This window comes from Sebastes fasciatus, chromosome 5 (assembly GCF_043250625.1).
Source record: "Sebastes fasciatus isolate fSebFas1 chromosome 5, fSebFas1.pri, whole genome shotgun sequence".
In the NCBI taxonomy this organism is placed as follows: Eukaryota; Metazoa; Chordata; class Actinopteri; order Perciformes; family Sebastidae; genus Sebastes; species Sebastes fasciatus.
This window is the reverse complement of record NC_133799.1, coordinates 1,841,528-1,861,206: the sequence shown is the minus strand read 5'-3', so window position 1 is coordinate 1,861,206 and position 19,679 is coordinate 1,841,528. Positions and strand designations below refer to the sequence as shown.

Sequence of the window (19,679 nt, the reverse complement as noted above, 5' to 3'; positions counted from 1 at the left end):
CAAATATGCTGCTTTATGCAAATGTATGTATATATTTATTATTGTAAATCAATTAACAACACAAAACAATGACAGATATTGATCCATAAACCCTCACAGGTACTGCATTTAGCATAAAGATTAAGCATGTCCCAAAAAAAGTTTTTAAAAAAAATCGAAAAATGTCCGACAAATGTATGAACATTTTCTTTTTTTAAATGTCTGAAAAATGTCCGAAATATGTCCGAAAACAGTACGACAAATCTCCAAATTTTTTTTAAAAAAAGTCTGAAAAATGGCTGAAAAAAAGTAAAATGAAATGTTTTGAAAAACGTACGACAAACATCCAACCAATGTCCGAAAAAAAGTCTGAAAAATATCCAATAAATGTGTGAAAAAAAGTTTTAAAAAGAAATTCTGAAATATGTCAAAAAAAAGTCTGAAAAATTTATGAAAATATTTATGAAAAAAAGTAAAATAAAATTTTCGAAAAAAGTACAACAAATGTCTGAAAAAAAATATCCGAAAATATGCTCCAATCATAACATGTCAAACTGCAGCCCAACAGGCAACAACAGCTGTCAGTGTGTCAGTGTGCTGACTTGACTATGACTTGCCCCAAACTGCATGTGATTATCATAAAGTGGGCATGTCTGTAAAGGGGAGACTCGTGGGTACCCATAGAACCCATTTACATTCACACATCTGGAGGTCAGAGGTCAAGGGACACCTTTGAACATGGACATGACAGTTTTTCCTCGGCAAAATTTAGTTTAAGTTTGGAGCGTTATTTAACCTCCTTCATGACCAGCTAGTATGACATGGTTGGTACCGATGGATTCATCAGGTTTATAGTTTCATATGATACCAGTATCTTCACTCTCCTTAAATATCACAAGTTGCATTAATGCATTAAAGACATTAGTGGAGGAGGGGTACTCAGTTGGTTGCAATCTGCAACCACACCACTAGATGGCACCATATCCGGCACACTGTCCCTTTAATATAAAAGTATTGAAAATAGTTTTACTTTGATATTGTCCTGTAATCAAACATACTGGTTCCTGTTGTCATGTTCCTAAAGCTATAACGAACCAGCTGGATTCAGTTTTCCGTCTCCTGTGTGAGGTGAGTACAGATCTGTTGGATCAGTGTTGCCAGAGTTCAGGGCCGAATGCTTCATATCTGTAATAATAAAGTTTATCTCTCTGTTATCCAGCAGAGCTGTTCTGGACGGCGTCGCTTTAATGACTGATCAGCTTTATATCACCACGCAGCGCCACGGGGGAGGCAACAGGACGTGCCAAAGGTGTGGGCTTCTGACGGGGGGGCCCATGTTAGCGGGTCAGGTTGACTGCTCATGTGACCCGGGTAGGAGGCTGACGAGAGCAGGCATGTGAGTATGGAGGGGGGGGTGATTGTTGCCGAACAAAAGAGCCTCTTCAGCTGTCAAAAACACGAGGCCCAGAAGTGGATGAAAGGTGGAACCTGCTGCTGGAGGAGCTCTGGAGCTCCGACCTGCTGCTGGAGGAGCTCTGGAGCTCCGACCTGCTGCTTGAGGAGCTCTGGAGCTCCGACCTGCTGCTTGAGGAGCTCTGGAGCTCCGACCTGCTGCTGGAGGAGCTCTGGAGCTCCGACCTGCTGCTTGAGGAGCTCTGGAGCTCCGACCTGCTGCTGGAGGAGCTCTGGAGCTCCGACCTGCTGCTGGAGGAGCTCTGGAGCTCCGACCTGCTGCTTGAGGAGCTCTGGAGCTCCGACCTGCTGCTTGAGGAGCTCTGGAGCTCCGACCTGCTGCTGGAGGAGCTCTGGAGCTCCGACCTGCTGCTGGAGGAGCTCTGACCTGCTGCTAGAGGAGCTCTGGAGCTCCGACCTGCTGGTGGAGGAGCTCCGACCTGCTGCTGGAGGAGCTCTGGAGCTCTGACCTGCTGCTGGAGGAGCTCTGACCTGCTGCTAGAGGAGCTCTGGAGCTCCGACCTGCTGCTGGAGGAGCTCTGACCTGCTGCTAGAGGAGCTCTGGAGCTCAGACCTGCTGTTAGAGGAGCTCTGGAGCTCTGACCTGCTGTTAGAGGAGCTCTGGAGCTCAGACCTGCTGCTAGAGGAACTCTGGAGCTCAGACCTGCTGCTGGAGGAGCTCTGGAGCTCTGACCTGCTGCTAGAGGAGCTCTGGAGCTCCGACCTGCTGCTAGAGGAGCTCATACAGACGTAGGCAAAGTTGTTGGTAACGTTCCGTTAAAGAGAGAAAAACCCACAATGGTCACTGAAATAACTTGAAACTGACAAAAGTAATAATAAATAAAAATGCACTGAAAATGAACTAATGAAAATCAGATATTGTTTTTGAATTATGGTTCAGCAGAATCATTTAAAAAAACAAACTAATGAAACTGGCCTAGACAAAAATGATGGTAACATTAACTTAATATTTTGTTGCACAACCTTTTGAGGCAATCACTGCAATCAAGTGATTTCTGTAACTCTCAATGAGACTTCTGCACCTGTCGACAGGTATGTTGGCCCACTCCTCGTGAGCAAACTGCTCCAGCTGTCTCAGGTTTGAAGGGTGCCTTCTCCGAATGCATGTTTCAGCTCCTTCCACAGATGTTCAATAGGATTTAGATCCGGGCTCATAGAAGGCCACTTCAGAATAGTCCAATGTTTAGTTCTTAGCCATTCTTGGGTGTTTTTAGATGTGTTTTGGGTCATTATCCTGTTTGAGGACCCATGACCTGCAACTGAGACCAAGCTTTCTGACACTGGGCAGCACATTTCACTCCAGAATGCCTTGATAGTCTTGAGATTTCATTGCACGCTGCACAGATTCAAGACACCCTGTGCCAGATGCAACAAAGCAGCCCCATAACATAACCGAGCCTCCTCCATGTTTCACATTAGGTACAGTGTTCTTTTCTTTGGATGCTTCATCTCTTCGTCTGTGAACATAGAGCTGATGTGACTTGCCAAAAAGCTCCAGTTTTGTCTCATCTGTCCAAAGGACATTCTCCCAGAAGCTTTGTGGCTTGTCAATATGCATTTTGGAAAATTCCAGTCTCGCTTTTTTATGATTTGGTGTCCTCCTCGGTTGTCTTCCATTAAGTCCACTTTGGCTCAAACAGTGACGGATGGTGCGATCTGACACTGATGTACCTTGACCTTGGAGTTCACCTCTAATCTCTTTGTAAGTTGTTCTGGGCTCTTTGGTTACCATTCGTATTATCCGTCTCTTCGATTTGTCATCAATTTTCCTCTTGCGGCCACGTCCAGGGAGGTAGGCTACAGTCCCATGGACCTTAAACTTCTGAATAATATGTGCAGCTGTAGTCACAGGAACATCAAGCTGCTTGGAGATGGTCTTATAGCCTTTACCTTTAACATGAAGGTCTATAATGTTCTTTCTGATCTCCTGAGACAACTCTCTCCTTAGCTTTCTGTGGTCCATGTTCAGTGTGGTACACACCATGATGCCAAACAGCACAGTGACTACTTTTCACCCTTTAAATAGGCAGACTGACTGATTACAAGTTTGAAGATACCTGTGATGCTAATTACAGGACACACCTTAGTTTAATATGTCCCTATGGTCACATTATTTTACATCTTTTCTAAGGGTACCATCATTTTTAAAATGATTCTGTTGAACCACAATTCAAAAACAATATCTGATTTTCATTAGTTCATTTTCAGTAAATTTTTATTTATTATTACTTTTGTCAGTTTCAAGTTATTTCAGTGACCATTGTGGGTTTTTCTCTCTTTAACGGAACGTTACCAACAACTTTGCCTACGTCTGTATTAATTTAATTGTTAAAAAACATTCCTCCAGATAAGAGATGTGGTGAAAGTATTTAAATAGTTCTTTGGTCTCTGTCTTCACCAGCCTCCTACCTCTCCGTTGCACATTCCCCTCTGCAGATAAGCCGACATAATACACTCCTGTTTTATCTAATCTGTGAGGCGAAGTCATCTATCAGCTATGATGTTTAATGGAGGAGAGCTGATAAGCGGGAAGGAAGGTGATCAGTGAAACCGTTAAGATGTCCAAAGTATGATTCCCCGAAGCCGACCGGAGGTCTATAGAAGGACATTTTGATTTGCAGCAGATTGACGAGAGCTGATTGGTGGTGAAACCTCTGAACAGATGAGTCTCATTATGACGTTTCATCTTCCTGTAATCGACCCCAGAGATCAAATCAGAGAGTTATTATAGTCAGAGTCGTCTCCGTGTGTAGCCACGAGTAACTACAGTCATCTGAAAGATAAAACTTTACTGATTACTTTACATAAAAATAATATATGATGAGCTTTTAAAAGGCAACACGTTAAATATTAAACCAGTTAAAGATAAAGCAGCTCCAGTTACAGACGTCTGTGACGTCGCTTAAAGGGCAACGCCACCAATCTAACACTTCTAACTAGGAAGGTAGGAAGGGAAGTAGGTAGGAAGGTAGGGAGGGAGGTAGGGAGGTAGGGAGGGAGGTAGGTAGGTAGGTAGGGAAGTAGGTAGGAAGGAAGGAAGGTAGGGAGGGAGGTAGGAAGGTAGGAAGGAAGGAAGGAAGGAAGGAAGGAAGGAAGGAAGGAAGGAAGGAAGGTAGGGAGGTAGGTAGGGAAGAAGGAAGGAAGGTCACCAGTTTCATTTGAAGGAACCAAACGGCTTTAAAAAGACGACGGCGTCGTCATGGTAACATAACACCCAACCTCCAGTTAGCTCTGTCAGCAGCGAGGCCTTTGTTAGCGCTGTTAGCATTGTTCGCTACGAGCCGTCACATTCAGCACCTTTAAAAGAACATGAGCTCCACCTGGAGCAGCTACAGCAGCAACATGATGCCTACAGGCTGAGGCTTCAGGAACATGCTGCCTACAGGCTGAGGCTTCAGGAACATGATGCCTACAGGCTGAGGCTTCAGGAACATGCTGCCTACAGGCTGAGGCTACAGGAACATGATGCCTACAGGCTGAGGCTTCAGGAACATGCTGCCTACAGGCTGAGGCTTCAGGAACATGCTGCCTACAGGCTGAGGCTACAGGAACATGCTGCTCACAGGCTGAGGCTTCAGGAACATGCTGCCTACAGGCTGAGGCTTCAGGAACATGCTGCCTACAGGCTGAGGCTTCAGGAACATGCTGCCTACAGGCTGAGGCTTCAGGAACATGCTGCCTACAGGCTGAGGCTTCAGGAACATGATGCCTACAGGCTGAGGCTTCAGGAACATGATGCCTACAGGCTGAGGCTTCAGGAACATGATGCCTACAGGCGGAGGCTTCAGGAACATGCTGCCTACAGGCTGAGGCTTCAGGAACATGCTGCCTACAGGCTGAGGCTTCAGGAACATGCTGCCTACAGGCTGAGGCTACAGGAACATGATGCCTACAGGCTGAGGCTACAGGAACATGCTGCCTACAGGCTGAGGCTACAGGAACATGCTGCCTACAGGCTGAGGCTTCAGGAACATGATGCCTACAGGCTGAGGCTTCAGGAACATGATGCCTACAGGCTGAGGCTTCAGGAACATGATGCCTACAGGCGGAGGCTTCAGGAACATGCTGCCTACAGGCTGAGGCTTCAGGAACATGCTGCCTACAGGCTGAGGCTTCAGGAACATGCTGCCTACAGGCTGAGGCTACAGGAACATGCTGCCTACAGGCTGAGGCTTCAGGAACATGCTGCCTACAGGCTGAGGCTTCAGGAACATGCTGCCTACAGGCTGAGGCTTCAGGAACATGCTGCCTACAGGCTGAGGCTTCAGGAACATGATGCCTACAGGCTGAGGCTTCAGGAACATGCTGCCTACAGGCTGAGGCTTCAGGAACATGCTGCCTACAGGCGGAGGCTTCAGGAACATGCTGCCTACAGGCTGAGGCTTCAGGAACATGCTGCCTACAGGCTGAGGCTTCAGGAACATGATGCCTACAGGCGGAGGCTTCAGGAACATGCTGCCTACAGGCGGAGGCTTCAGGAACATGATGCCTACAGGCGGAGGCTTCAGGAACATGATGCCTACAGGCTGAGGCTTCAGGAACATGCTGCCTACAGGCGGAGGCTTCAGGAACATGATGCCTACAGGCTGAGGCTTCAGGAACATGATGCCTACAGGCGGAGGCTTCAGGAACATGATGCCTACAGGCTGAGGCTACAGGAACATGCTGCCTACAGGCGGAGGCTTCAGGAACATGCTGCCTACAGGCTGAGGCTTCAGGAACATGCTGCCTACAGGCTGAGGCTTCAGGAACATGCTGCCTACAGGCTGAGGCTTCAGGAACATGATGCCTACAGGCTGAGGCTACAGGAACATGCTGCCTACAGGCTGAGGCTACAGGAACATGCTGCCTACAGGCTGAGGCTTCAGGAACATGCTGCCTACAGGCTGAGGCTACAGGAACATGCTGCTCACAGGCTGAGGCTACAGGAACATGCTGCCTACAGGCTGAGGCTACAGGAACATGCTGCCTACAGGCTGAGGCTACAGGAACATGCTGCCTACAGGCTGAGGCTTCAGGAACATGCTGCTCACAGGCTGAGGCTACAGGAACATGCTGCTCACAGGCTGAGGCTTCAGGAACATCTTTCTGCACGTTTAGGACTTTTACTTTTGATACTTTAAGTACCGTTTTGCTGATAATTTATATGTACTTTACTGTATTGGTGCTTTACTCCGTTCTCATCCCAGATAACACTGATGAGGAGGATCTGGTTGTGATGGTTTATCTTTTATGAGCGTGTTGAGTAACGCAACACTGATTTCACTAAACTGTAGTTCACCAACAATCGTATCTTATCAGAGTCTGAACTCTGAAAATCTCCATCTGACCTCCATCTGTCAGCGTAGAAGAAATGTGACGTTACAGCCAATCAATCACCTGGCTGCGAGCGGTGTGATATGGACCCCTCGGGGTGCGTTTGATATCGACCCCTCGGGGTGGGTTTGATATCGACCCCTCGGGGTGCGTTTGATATCGACCCCTCGGGGTGCGTTTGATATCGAACCCTCGGGGTGTGTTTGTTTGTTTGCAGTCGGATGCGTTTAAACATAATTCCTCCTGAGAAGACGACATTTCCATTTCCTCTGACGGTAATCAAGGAGAACATCTGTGCAGTTGTTTTCGCTGCCTCCTCCTGCTGATAGCCGCCCTCACGCCGGGGGAACCTCCCGGCAGAGGATGGGGGGGGAGGAGCCTCCCGGCAGCCTGGGTGGCGTCGGAGGATGAGGTTTGGGGGCGGGGGGGGCTTTTTACATCCTCTAGTGCCGGGGTCAGAAACCTTTACTATCAGAAGAGCCAAACAAATCTGTCTGGAGCCACAAAACATTTGATCATTGTGATGAAGGTAACACAGTTTATAGTCTAAGTATATAGTATATAGTATATAGTATATAGTATATAGTATATATATATAGTGTATATATATATATATATATATACTATATATAAAATATACTATATATAGTATATAAGTCTAATGCAGTGAGGGCCAAAGAGCAAATGCACTACGGGGTATTGGGGCCACATTGAGGGTAAAAACATCTGAGAAGTCATAACTTAACGAGGAAAAAAGTCATAATATTACGAGAATAAAGTCATAACTACGAGAAAAAAAGAAAATAACACGTAAAAGTACTACTTTATAATATTATGACTTTATTCTTGAAATCTCAGATTTATTGTTTTTCCTCAATGTGGCCCTGATACTCCACCGTACCGTCGTACCATAGACCTACAACAATGATAAATAAAAATGAAAATGTAAACAAAAAAACAGTTATTCATTTCCACTGGAGAGGAGCTAAAGAGACGCAGGTTGCTGACCTCTGAACTAAAGCAAAAGTCTCGGCCCCTGAAGGCAACATCTGTTTCTGTGACAACATCATTATCACTCATTAGTGCATAAAAAGTCGCATCATTAGGTGACCATGCAATAACACATCTATGTCCCTCTGTGTGAACGATGCAGACGGGTTTTGGGAGAGCAGCGAGCGGCGGCGCCCTCTGACCTCGTGTAATTATGTCAACCTGTTCTACATTCTTCACAGTACACGCCGCCCATTAGAGCGTTCATTAAACACAGCTTAGCTCAGCGAGTGACCAGGAAATCTGATGGAATTAGTCTCACGCTGCGTTTCCACCGCCGCGGGCCGACCTGACGGACCGATGGCGGCTGCTTTCTGTCCCCGCAGGGACCCCAAAATAGGTTACAGGTTGATGTGACTAATAGACGGCCGGATGGGGAGAGAGAGCAAAAGAGCAGTTTCCACCTCTGACATAACTACAGAAAAATATGTTTCACACAGATTCAAGTGATTATTACAAAACAACAGTAGCACAAGACAATCACCTTTTTTTACATGAAAAAAACAACTTTTTAATATAATTTCAAAATGTGAATCATCTGAATGTGCTGCACAATACAGCCCATAATCAAACCTAACCAGGCACAGAACAACTTGTGCTTTCTATAATGTTTAAGTATTAAGAATAACTTACAATCACAGCATTTTTTTAAACTAAAAACATTTGAAATCTGTTGGCACTGATGAGAGAAAGATCCTCAGGATAAGGAATATAAAGCATTTTTATAAAACATATCTTTAAAAAAATATTCATTTCTACCGGTCACAGCAGGTTCCTTTAAAATGTCATGTTGCAGGCGAGTCATTTAAAATATAGCTGCAAGAATTCACAAAACATTTGATCAACGCAGGCGATAAATGAGCCCTTCTACAGGATCTTTGATATAAAACCAGATCTTTATGTTAAAGCAGTTTGGAGTGCAGCTCTACAGGTGATTGTGTGTTTTGCTGTCAGTCTAATTCTGTCCTTTTTTAAACGTACTCTGAGCGCTTCCTGAAGGACACGTCCGTGCTCATGACCTGGTACCGGCGCTGCTGCTGCAGCACTGGCTGCGGCTCCACCTGCGAGCAGGAGCAGGAGGTGACCAGGAGGAGCCCGGCCACGATGAGCAGGAACCCTCCGGCCCAGCCGCAGAACAAGGCGTCGCCGAACTCCCACCGCGGCACCACGTCCGGCACTTTATCGTCGAAGAAGTGTATCACGGCTAGATGGGCCATGTAGGACACGGGGATGAGACACAGCACCCCGGAGATCACCCCCAGCACCCCTCCTACGGTGGTTAAAGTCCTCTTGGAGGCTCTGTGCTCGTTACAGCTGTTGACCAGGTAGAGTCCAGGTATGGAGACCAGAATTCCCAGCATGCCCACGGTGAGGGACGCACACATGAGGAAGCGGGCCAGCTTGAGGTCACTGGAGAGGCCCAGCAGGCTGTCGTAAGCTCTGCACTCCATGCCGCCGACGTCCTGGACCACGCAGGTCTCCCACAGGCCCAGCTCGTAGCTCTCCACGGGCAGCAGCGCCGTGGACATGGTGAGCCACTGGGGGAGGATGGTGGTGGCCAGAGCGCACAGCCACGCCGCCACGTAGATCAGCATCCCCAGCAGCTCCAAAGCGCAGGCGCACGAGTCCATGTTCCTCTCCTCTCTGTGTGTGTGTGTGGCCTCCACGCTCGACAGAGTCCACAAGAGTTCTTCTTCTTCTGTGGTGGCTGCACTTCAGATGGAGATGGAGATGGAGATGGAGAGGCCTGACGCTGCTCACAAACACCTGGTAATCCGAGCCGAGCGCTCTCCGCCGGACTCTGGAGCTCTCTCTCACTAACAGCTCCGTCTCAGAGGAGCTCACATCTCCAGGCCCTCCCCCTTCCTGGTCCTGGTCCTCCTCTGGTCCTCCTCTGGTCCTCCTGCTGCTGCTGCTGTGCCAATGGGCAGCAGGGACGGAGGAGGGGGGGTTATGGGTAGGGATGGACGCTGTCAACAGCCGGCCAAGGGGGTGGGGGGGGGTGAAATGTAGACTTGTGCATTTGTTATGTAAGAGATTAACTCCCTGATGTGTGTTTTTATGCATCCTTCCTGTCTATAAATAAGCAACAAATTACCAAATTAAAGCAGCAGTCAGGCTGTTATTTAAAATCAAAAACAAAGATAAACTTCTCATAAACTGGACGGCCTCTGGAGACGCTATCAAACCTTCAGATTTTTTAATCTGTGTGATTAAAATGAGAGCTTTATTATTTTTAAAATAGTTAGTTGCATTTACTTTTTTATTTTATTTTATTTTATTTTATTTTATTTTATTTTATTTTATTTTATTTTATTTTATTTTATTTTTTATTTTTCCCTTTTGTGGGACCAAGACCAACATGGGATTGGGTGGGGGGGGAGGGAGGTCCATTTTCTGTTTTTATTATTTCATGTCACGGACACCGAGTTATGTTCTACATTTGATCTATCTGTTCTAAATGTTCCTTAAAGGGAGATTTATCAAGTTATTTTAATCCTCTTATCAACATGGGAGTGGACAAATATGCTGCTTTATGCAAATATATGTATATATTTATTATTGTAAATCAATTAACAACACAAAACAATGACAGATATTGTCCATAAACCCTCACAGGTACCGCATTTAGCATAAAACAATATGCTCAAATCAAAACAGAACCCATTTACATTCACATATCTGGAGGTCAGAGGTCAAGGGACCCCGATGAAAATGGCCTTGGCAGTTTTTCCTCTCCAAAATGTAGCATAAAGTGTGGAGCGTTATTTAACCTCCTTCATGACCAGCTAGTATGACATGGTTGGTACCGATGGATTCATCAGGTTTTTCTTATGCTAAATGCAGTACCTGTGAGGGTTTCTGGACAATATCTTTCATTGTTTTGTGTTAATTGATTTCCAATTATAAATATATACATACATTTGCATAAAGCAGCACATTTGTCCACTCCCATGTTGATTAAAGTATTAAATATTTGACAAATCTCCCTTTTAGGGTTCATTTTGAGCAGATAAAAAAAATGTGGGATTAAATATTTTAATCGATTGACAGCCCTAATTAGAATATAAATTAATTAATTGTTTATTTGTTATCTCAATGCAGAAAAAGAGGAAGGGTTCTCCCTGGATTTTTTTTAATTATTATTTTATTTAAATTTTTTAGAGGATGACCAGCCCCCCCCCCCCAGAATGGCGAACGCCTATGTGGCCTTTGCCTCAAGGAAAAGCACAACCACCGCCTTCTAGTTAATTAATTTATTATCCGTGTAATAAAATTATGCAAGGAAGATAAAACCTGCTTCATGGATAGTGAGGTTTATTAATCATGATACATATAATAATAATAATAATAATAATAATGCATGCCTTTCTTCTTTAGAGTGGATGATGTAGATGAGTGTGTGACGGCTGCTGTCGGAGTCGCTGCATCATGTGACTGAACCAGAAACAACAGAGCAGCTGATTGTGTCTCGTATGAAACACTGAACACTACATGGCCTGTAGAGAGCGTCGTAGGAGGCCACAGATCAAAGATCTGATGGGAGGAAATGTTTCCCAGCCGTAAACACACACTCACACACACACACACACACACACACACACACACACACACACTCAGCAACACAACACCAAACAGACACAAAAATGCACAGATAACATCCCGGCCTGCTAAACTCCTCCTCGTCCTCCGGAGAACAAAACGCTCAGCTGACTGCACTGACGTCTACACAAAGAGGCCACGCTTGCTCGGCTGCATGCATGCACGCACGCACACACACACACACACACACACACACACACACACACACACACACACACACACGCACACACTGGTTTCAAGTATTATAACAAAACAGTCGTCGGCATGATGATAATCTCGGATCTCAGGTTCCATTCAATAATTCTCATTAAATAAACTAATTAAAATAAGCTTAAAGACAATCTAAGATATAAAGTTTAAATAAAGGGCTAAAATATAAACATAAATAAAATATTAAATACCAAACCCCACCGAAAAAAGTCAACATTTTCCTCCGTATAGTCACAGAAACTTTAGAGGAGCACACAAGATATAATAATAATAATAATATAATAATACTGTTCTCGTCATAATGACGGCCTGTTTGGTAAAAGGAGGAAGTTCCTCTTCAGTTTCACGTCACACTGAATTTAAGCCACCAGACAACCTGAATAAAACTATGAGGAAATGAGTTTATTTATCCGTGTTGTTGTAGTTCCTGCTGCTCACAGAGGGACGTCAACAAAGTCCTGGATCACCTGAAGAATTAATGAAAAAAACAACTGAATCCAACTCAATGCAGACTCTGGCTCTGCTCCAGACGGCTCTAGAGAGGGGCATTCACGTTTTCACGTCGTCCAACACGCTTGGCACACAGGAGAGGCTTCAGTTGGTTGTAATCTCCTCACCTCACCACTAGATACCACCAGATCCTCCACACTGCACCTTTAAGTGATAATATAGATGTGGCCCTGTGCATAAATGTTAGCAAGTTAAGAACTTTCCAATTAAATTGCCACACAGTGAACCTGGAGCTTTTAGACCTTTTACCCCTGCAGACATTTTGACTTAACGATGGTTCAGTTCCATTAAATGTTCCAGTAAACTGTGACAGAGAGCCGGCAGCATGCACAACACCAGGACCTGGAACCGGCTCAACTAAATGGAACACGTCAGACAGCGTCTCATATTCAGGAATAATATTGTAACAGTCGATCTGTTGCTGCTAAAGTGTCATCTAAGTGTGCCAGCAATGATCCATAATCAGTGGAGAAAGAAGTACTCAGATCCTTTATTTAAGTAAAAGTAGAAACAAAAGTCTAAAAAAAACTCCATTACAAGTTAAAGTCCTGAATTCAGAATGTTACTGATCAGCAAAATGTATTTAAATTATCAAACGTATAAGTACTCATTATGCAGAATGGCTCCTTTCAAAGTATGTGAATATTATATTATTTTGTTTTTAACTATAAGTGTCAAATATAGTAGAGTAAAAAGTGCAGTAGAAGTATAAAGTAGCATAAAAATACAAGTATAGTACAGAATATCTACTCAAGTACAGTACTTGAGTAAATGTACTTAGTTACATCCCACTGTGGTGACAGTGGATAGTTGATAAATGTTGTTATATCTGTAACAGACACCAGGTGGCGCTGTTATACCACTTAAATAACCCTGTAGTCAACTACAAACTACCAACACAGGGCAAACAATTCAACTTCAGGATAAAGACATTTTTATGTTTGGAAGGTAATGAGAAGGAAAAAGATGTTATATACTGCGTCAATATGGCACCACGATAAGAAACATTCAGAACAAGAACTCAATTAAAAATAATTATGTGTTTGATAAATTTCTTATGGGACAACAAGAATTTATTCTGAATTTGTATTATTTTATTATCTATTTATTATTATTTTTTATTGTTATTATTTATTTATTTATTTATTTTTACTTTTTAAATGTACCCCTGAAATGAGCAGTTTTTGTAAGTATATACTGTTAATGTACTTATATTTTATACAATTTAAAATTTATAATTAATTCATAATTCATTTATTAATTTATTTTAATTTATATTATTTTATTGTTATTATTAATTTTATTCTATTTTATTTTAGTTTATAAATGGACCCCTGACGAGCAGTTTTTGCATTTATATTTTCTAAAATAAAATTAAATTAAAAATACTACAAACCACCAGGTTGCCCCTGGATTTAAAGTTAAACTATTTACCTGTTTCTGTGGTGACACGTTTTCAGATAATGATAATAATAATAATTTATTTAATGGGTATTTGTATCATGTGAATCCACAGGTTGTTGTCTGTCTGACAACTAATGTAACGATAGCTAAAGGTGTTCTTGTTGTTTATGGAGGACCACAAGAGTGATTAATAACTAATTGTACTACAAAAAAGGCATTAATAAATTTGTTAAGATTGATTTATTAATCTATGAATAAATTGACCAAATTACAAAATAATGAATTTATATAATAAATAAATTATAAATAATTATAAAAATAATTTACAAATGAAATATTAATGCATCAATAAATAGTTAAAATTAAAGAATGGATTTACAAAACACCATAAAACAGTCAATAAGTACATCATTTAAAAATACATGAATTTATTCATAAATAAATGATGGAATTAAAAATCTATTTGAAAAGGCAGATTAAAAAGAGAAATAAATAACTGGATTGCTGATTTAAAACATTAAATAAACGTTATTAACTTATTTCACCGCATCAACACACTTTAATGAAATGAAGCGTCCTTGTAACTTTACATTTTTCTTGTCGACTAAATTTAAAGAAGTTGAACATTTTATTTTATTTTATTTTTAGCTTGTAACTAAACTTAAAGAAGTTGAACATTTTATTTTATTGATTTTATTTAAATTTTAGCTCGTAACTTTAAATTTTTCTTGTTGACTAAACTTAAATAAGTTGAATTATTAACTTATTTCACACTTTAATGAAATGCAGCGTTCCTATTGGTCGAGAGGAGCTCCGCGTCCGACCGTTTATGCAAATGAGCTCTCCCCTAATATGGCCACGGAGGAATGAAACATGGTGGAGGAGGCGAACATGGAGGACCGAGGAGCGAGGCGGCGCTGCGCTGCTTTCTGCTTTTGGGGGGTTTGTTAGGAGAGAAAACGTGAAAACGTGGATGTACCTCCGGCGGGACTTCGGTGGAAACTTCTCCGTGTTGTTGTCCATAGTTTCAGTCGAGGTGGAGTGAGTTGTGATGCTGTGAGGAGCTTCTCTCCGTCTCTCTGTGTATCGGGGGTCTGAGGGCTCCGGAGGGCTCCAGCCTTCAGCCCGCTCACCGACCACCAGCCCAGAGCCATGCCGTGGGTCAGCGGCGGGAAGCGGGCAGAGAGCGCGGAGCTGCCGCTGCCCGCTGGATGGGAGGAAGCCCGGGACTACGACGGCAGAGTGTTCTTCATCGACCACAACACCCGGCAAACTTCATGGATTGACCCCAGAGATAGGTACGCTGCAGGCCTGGGACTATGACACACTCTCTCTCTAATAACACATGAAGTTAATTCAACTTTAAGGTAACTTTAGTGGAGGAGATGAGTGGTTGTTTATGGGCTGTAAATCAGTCTTCATGTGGCTGGTTATTGAAGCTGAACGACGGATGAATCAGATGAGATTTGGCCTCCCACACCTCTCCAAGAGGTTCCCATGAAAACACGGGATGTAACGCCCATATTCACCACTTTAATACTCATTTATATACCACTATATGGATGTTATTCACCACTTTAATACTCAATTATATATACCACTATATGGATGTTATTCAACACTTTAATACTCATTTATATATACCACCATATGGATGTTATTCAACACTTTAATACTCAATTATATATACCACTATATGGATGTTATTCAACACTTTAATACTCATTTATATATACCACTATATGGATGTTATTCAACACTTTAATACTCAATTATATATACCACTATATGGATGTTATTCAACACTTTAATACTCATTTATATATACCACTATATGGATGTTATTCAACACTTTAATACTCATTTATATATACCACTATATGGATGTTATTCACCACTTTAATACTCATTTATATATACCACTATATGGATGTTATTCACCACTTTAATACTCATTTATATATACCACTATATGGATGTTATTCAACACTTTAATACTCAATTATATATACCACTATATGAATGTTATTCACCACTTTAATACTCATTTATATATACCACTATATGGATGTTATTCACCACTTTAATACTCAATTATATATACCACCATATGGATGTTATTCAACACTTTAATACTCATTTATATATACCACTATATGGATGTTATTCAACACTTTAATACTCATTTATATATACCACTATATGGATGTTATTCACCACTTTAATACTCATTTATATATACCACTATATGGATGTTATTCAACACTTTAATACTCATTTATATATACCACTATATGAATGTTATTCAACACTTTAATACTCATTTATACAAGATAAAAATTAATAAAAATGTTCAACTTCTTTAACTTTAATTAACATGAAAAATGTAAAGTTACAAGCTAAAAATAAAATAAAATGTTCAACTTCTTTAAGTTTAGTTGAAAAATATAAAGTTACAAGCTAAAAATAAAATTAAAATAAATAAAATATTAACTTCTTTAAGTATAGTTGACAAGAAAGATATTACATTACAAGCTAAAAATTAATTAAAATGTTCAACTTCTTTAAGTTTAATTAACAAGAAACATGTAAAGTTACAAGCTAAAAACAAAATAAAGAAATTAAATTAAATGTTCAACTTTAAGTTTAGTTATCAAGAAACATGTAAAGTTACAAGTTAAAAATATAATAAAAAAAATAAAATAAAATATTCAACTTATTTAAGTATAGTTGACAAGAAACATGTAAAGTTACGAGCTAAAAATAAAATAAAATAATTAAAAAAAAATTTCAACTTTTTTAAGTTTAGTAAACAAGAAACATGTAAAGTTAAAAGCTAAAAAATAATACAAAAATTAAATAAAATGTTCTACTACTTTAAATTTAGTTGACAAGACAAATGTAAAGTTGCAAGCTAAAAATGGATGCAAAAATGCAATGCAATCCAAAATAAAGTCATATATATGAAGTCACCAAGTGTCTCTCTCTCTCATATTGTGGTAGGTAGGTAAGGTTGCTTGTTTTGGGCTTTTTGGGGGGTAAACGTTGTTTCTATAAATCTGGTTGCATGTTTCTCTCCTAAGATCTGGCACCACTGTCAGCTGCACATAACAATGGTTAATCAACCAGCAGGGAGGAGGGGGGCCTTCAAGGAAATCAGGTTTCTCTTATCTAGATTACAGCTACAACCAATCTGGATTAAAATGTCACACACACATTCAAAGTTGTAGTGTTTGTTTCACTGCAGTATAGAGTTGAACTACTTTTGCTATAATTCCTCCCAGTTAATCTCACAAAGGTCTGCTTTCAATGCCTGATTGAGCCTATCAGGCATTATATTCATATATATATGTGTGTGTGTGTTAAAGTGTGACAGGACATGGCGTTAGACAGCAGCCCAGCCTTTCCGGTTTGTTATGTTCCCGTTGGGAATCTCACACATTAACTCACCTGAGGTTTAACTAATCTGTCTGAAACTCAATCACACTCATCAGCAGATTTATGACTCCCAGTGACCTGAAACATTCCTGCTTCACACACCTAAACACAGAGAGCTATTGTTATCCAGCACATAGACACCTCTATAAAGTCTCTCTGTATATATATATATATACTCCATAATGTTGTAGTTCATCCCCAGAATGACCCATTATTAATGCCTGCGTGTGTTTCACTGCATTTGAGAAACGAGCACACAGCAAGAAGCCTTTTAAAAACTCCAACTCCCAGAAATCTTTGTGAAAGTATGTGAGGAATGCTAGTTGGGCCACTGGGAAAGCTGCAAGGATGTGCTTTTGTGGGGACTGGGATTTCACCAGCCCAGAAACTCAAGGCTCAATCAGGCATTGAAAGCAGACCTTTGTGAGATTAACTGGGAGGAATTATAGCAAAAGTAGTTCAACTCTATACTGCAGTGAAACAAACACTACAAGTTTGAATGTGTGTGTGACATTTTAATCCAGATTGGTTGTAGCTGTAATCTAGATAAGAGAAACCTGATTTCCTTGAAGGCCCCCCTCCTCCCTGCTGGTTGATTAACCATTGTTATGTGCAGCTGACAGTGGTGCCAGATCTTAGGAGAGAAACATGCAACCAGATTTATAGAAGCAACGTTTACCCCCCAAAAAGCCCAAAACAAGCAACCTTACCTACCTACCACAATATGAGAGAGAGAGCCACTTGATCACTTCATATATATGACTTTATTCTGGATTGCATTGCATTTTTGCATCCATTTTTAGCTTGTAACTTTACATTTGTCTTGTCAACTAAACTTAAAGTAGTTGAATATTTTAATTATTTATTTTGATTTTATTTATAGCTTGTAACTTTACAATTTTTCATTTCAACTAAACTTAAAGTAGTAGAACATTTTATTTCATTTTTGTATTAATTTTTAGTTTGTAAGTTTACTTTTTTCTTGTCAACTAAACTTAAACAAGTCGAACATTTAATTTTTTGCATTTCGTTTCATTTTTGCATTTTTGCAAAGACCGTGAATCGAGCGTCGGTAAGCCTCATTTAAGGTGACGGTGATGCATTTCTTTTATGTTTTTCAGTGCTAACATGTTGAACCAGATCGGTATGATGTGCTCGTATATCACATTTACAATTAAGGCAAACTGCCTTCGAATCATCGAAGAGAGACCAGAACAAGCAACTACACAAAAAACGCAACCTGTGACTGCCAATATTTGTAAGCGACTTTTCAGGAAAACAAGCCCAAAGTCACTCATAATAAACGGACTTGGTATCTCCGGCAGCTGATGGTTGGATCTTATAGTCATCAGCGTGTGAAGGGGATCTGTGGTTTTTTTTGTTGCATGACTAAAGAATGTTCTCTGCATTTGTTCTGGTGCCGCTCGGTGATTTATAGGTTATCTCGACCAGAGGAATGTCTTCTGTCACCACCTGATGCCGACTTTCCAATAAATCACATCACTATACGGCGCTAACGTTCTGCTAACATGCAACAGATACAAAAAGGTGTCAGCCATTCAAGTCTTTAAAAAATGTGGTTGTTCTTCCAGCTGCAGATAGATGGACCGTTTGCAGTGTCAGGAGCTGAGAGATGACAGCAGCGATGATAAGACTTTCTTTGTTTGACAGCTGTTTCGTTTTAAGTACAACTAAAAAAATCAAAGGCTGGTAGTTTGAGGATTGTTGTCTGGTATATCGACCACATGTTGTTAAAGGCCTTCATCATCATGAGTTACAGGCTTTAACTCGATGTGACGTACTGCTGCTGCAGGAGATAGTGCACAAGACTTAGAGTCTGAGAAACAAAGTGATAGTGAGCAGACTCCTCAGACGTGTCACATGGAACCAGGAACATGAACCGAATGTAGTCAGCCGGAGGCGGTAAGACGTGATATCTAAATAGTTGTCCCAGGCAGAGAGAAGTGAGGCTGCAACTAACAAATACTTTCATTTAGGGCTTCCTCCGCTTATGGATGGTCACCATGACTCTTGCAGTGTCTTGGTCGGGTGACCGGCAAGACTACACGTATGACCACGACCAATCACGGCACGTCGTATTCCACAATCATGTGCGAGTTCAGGCGCCATCGGGGAGGCGGTTGAAGCGACTGTCGATCATGGCGACAGAAGCGTTGTGTGTGATGCTGGCGGTCTGGTGTTGCGAAAAGAAAGAAAAAAGGGTTGTGGATGCGCTCCTGGGTGACACAGAGAGGACGGGACGTGCTGTCCATACTTCAGTCAGTTTGGTTGTCCCACCTGACAGCAGCAAACTCGCCATCCCTCCTCCTCTTCAACATGTTTGTTTATTACCAAGTGACCTGACTGCGCGCTCGAGAGAGCACCTGATTGGTCAACGCAAAGGAACACGTCGTTGGTGATCTCCCACTAGGCGTGTCGTGACGAAAAATTCTGACAGTCTAGATATTTCCTTTGGGTGTCGTGGGGCGTCCAAGACGTGGCGTCGGTTGTCGTGTACTATGACCCACTACACGAGATAAGAGGATCAATTGGGGATCAAGAGGATCAATTTTCGCACACGACACTCATTTATCGTTCCCGATCCCCTTCGACGGCCATGTCTGGCTTTAATCGGGCTGATATCGTGTAGGCTGAACCGGGCATTAGTCGATTAGTCGACTAAGATTTCTTTAGTT

At 41.7% G+C, this 19,679-nt stretch overlaps 2 protein-coding genes across 2 annotated transcripts in view; one reads left to right on the top strand and one right to left on the bottom strand.

Moving 5' to 3' along the window:
- Positions 1-8,303: 8,303 nt before the first annotated feature.
- cldn33b (claudin 33b) lies at positions 8,304-9,710 on the bottom strand. The gene has a single exon (XM_074636815.1). The coding sequence runs from the start codon at positions 9,447-9,449 to the stop codon at positions 8,790-8,792; it is 660 nt and encodes a 219-aa protein (XP_074492916.1). The 5' UTR covers positions 9,450-9,710; the 3' UTR covers positions 8,304-8,789.
- Positions 9,711-14,397: 4,687 nt separating this feature from the next.
- Positions 14,398-19,679, top strand: part of wwc3 (WWC family member 3) — a 44,180-nt gene continuing 38,898 nt past the window's right edge. The window contains exon 1 of the mRNA XM_074636784.1: positions 14,398-14,843. Within this exon, the coding sequence (XP_074492885.1) occupies positions 14,698-14,843 (146 nt within the window). The 5' untranslated portion in view covers positions 14,398-14,697. The remainder of the gene's footprint in view (positions 14,844-19,679) is intronic.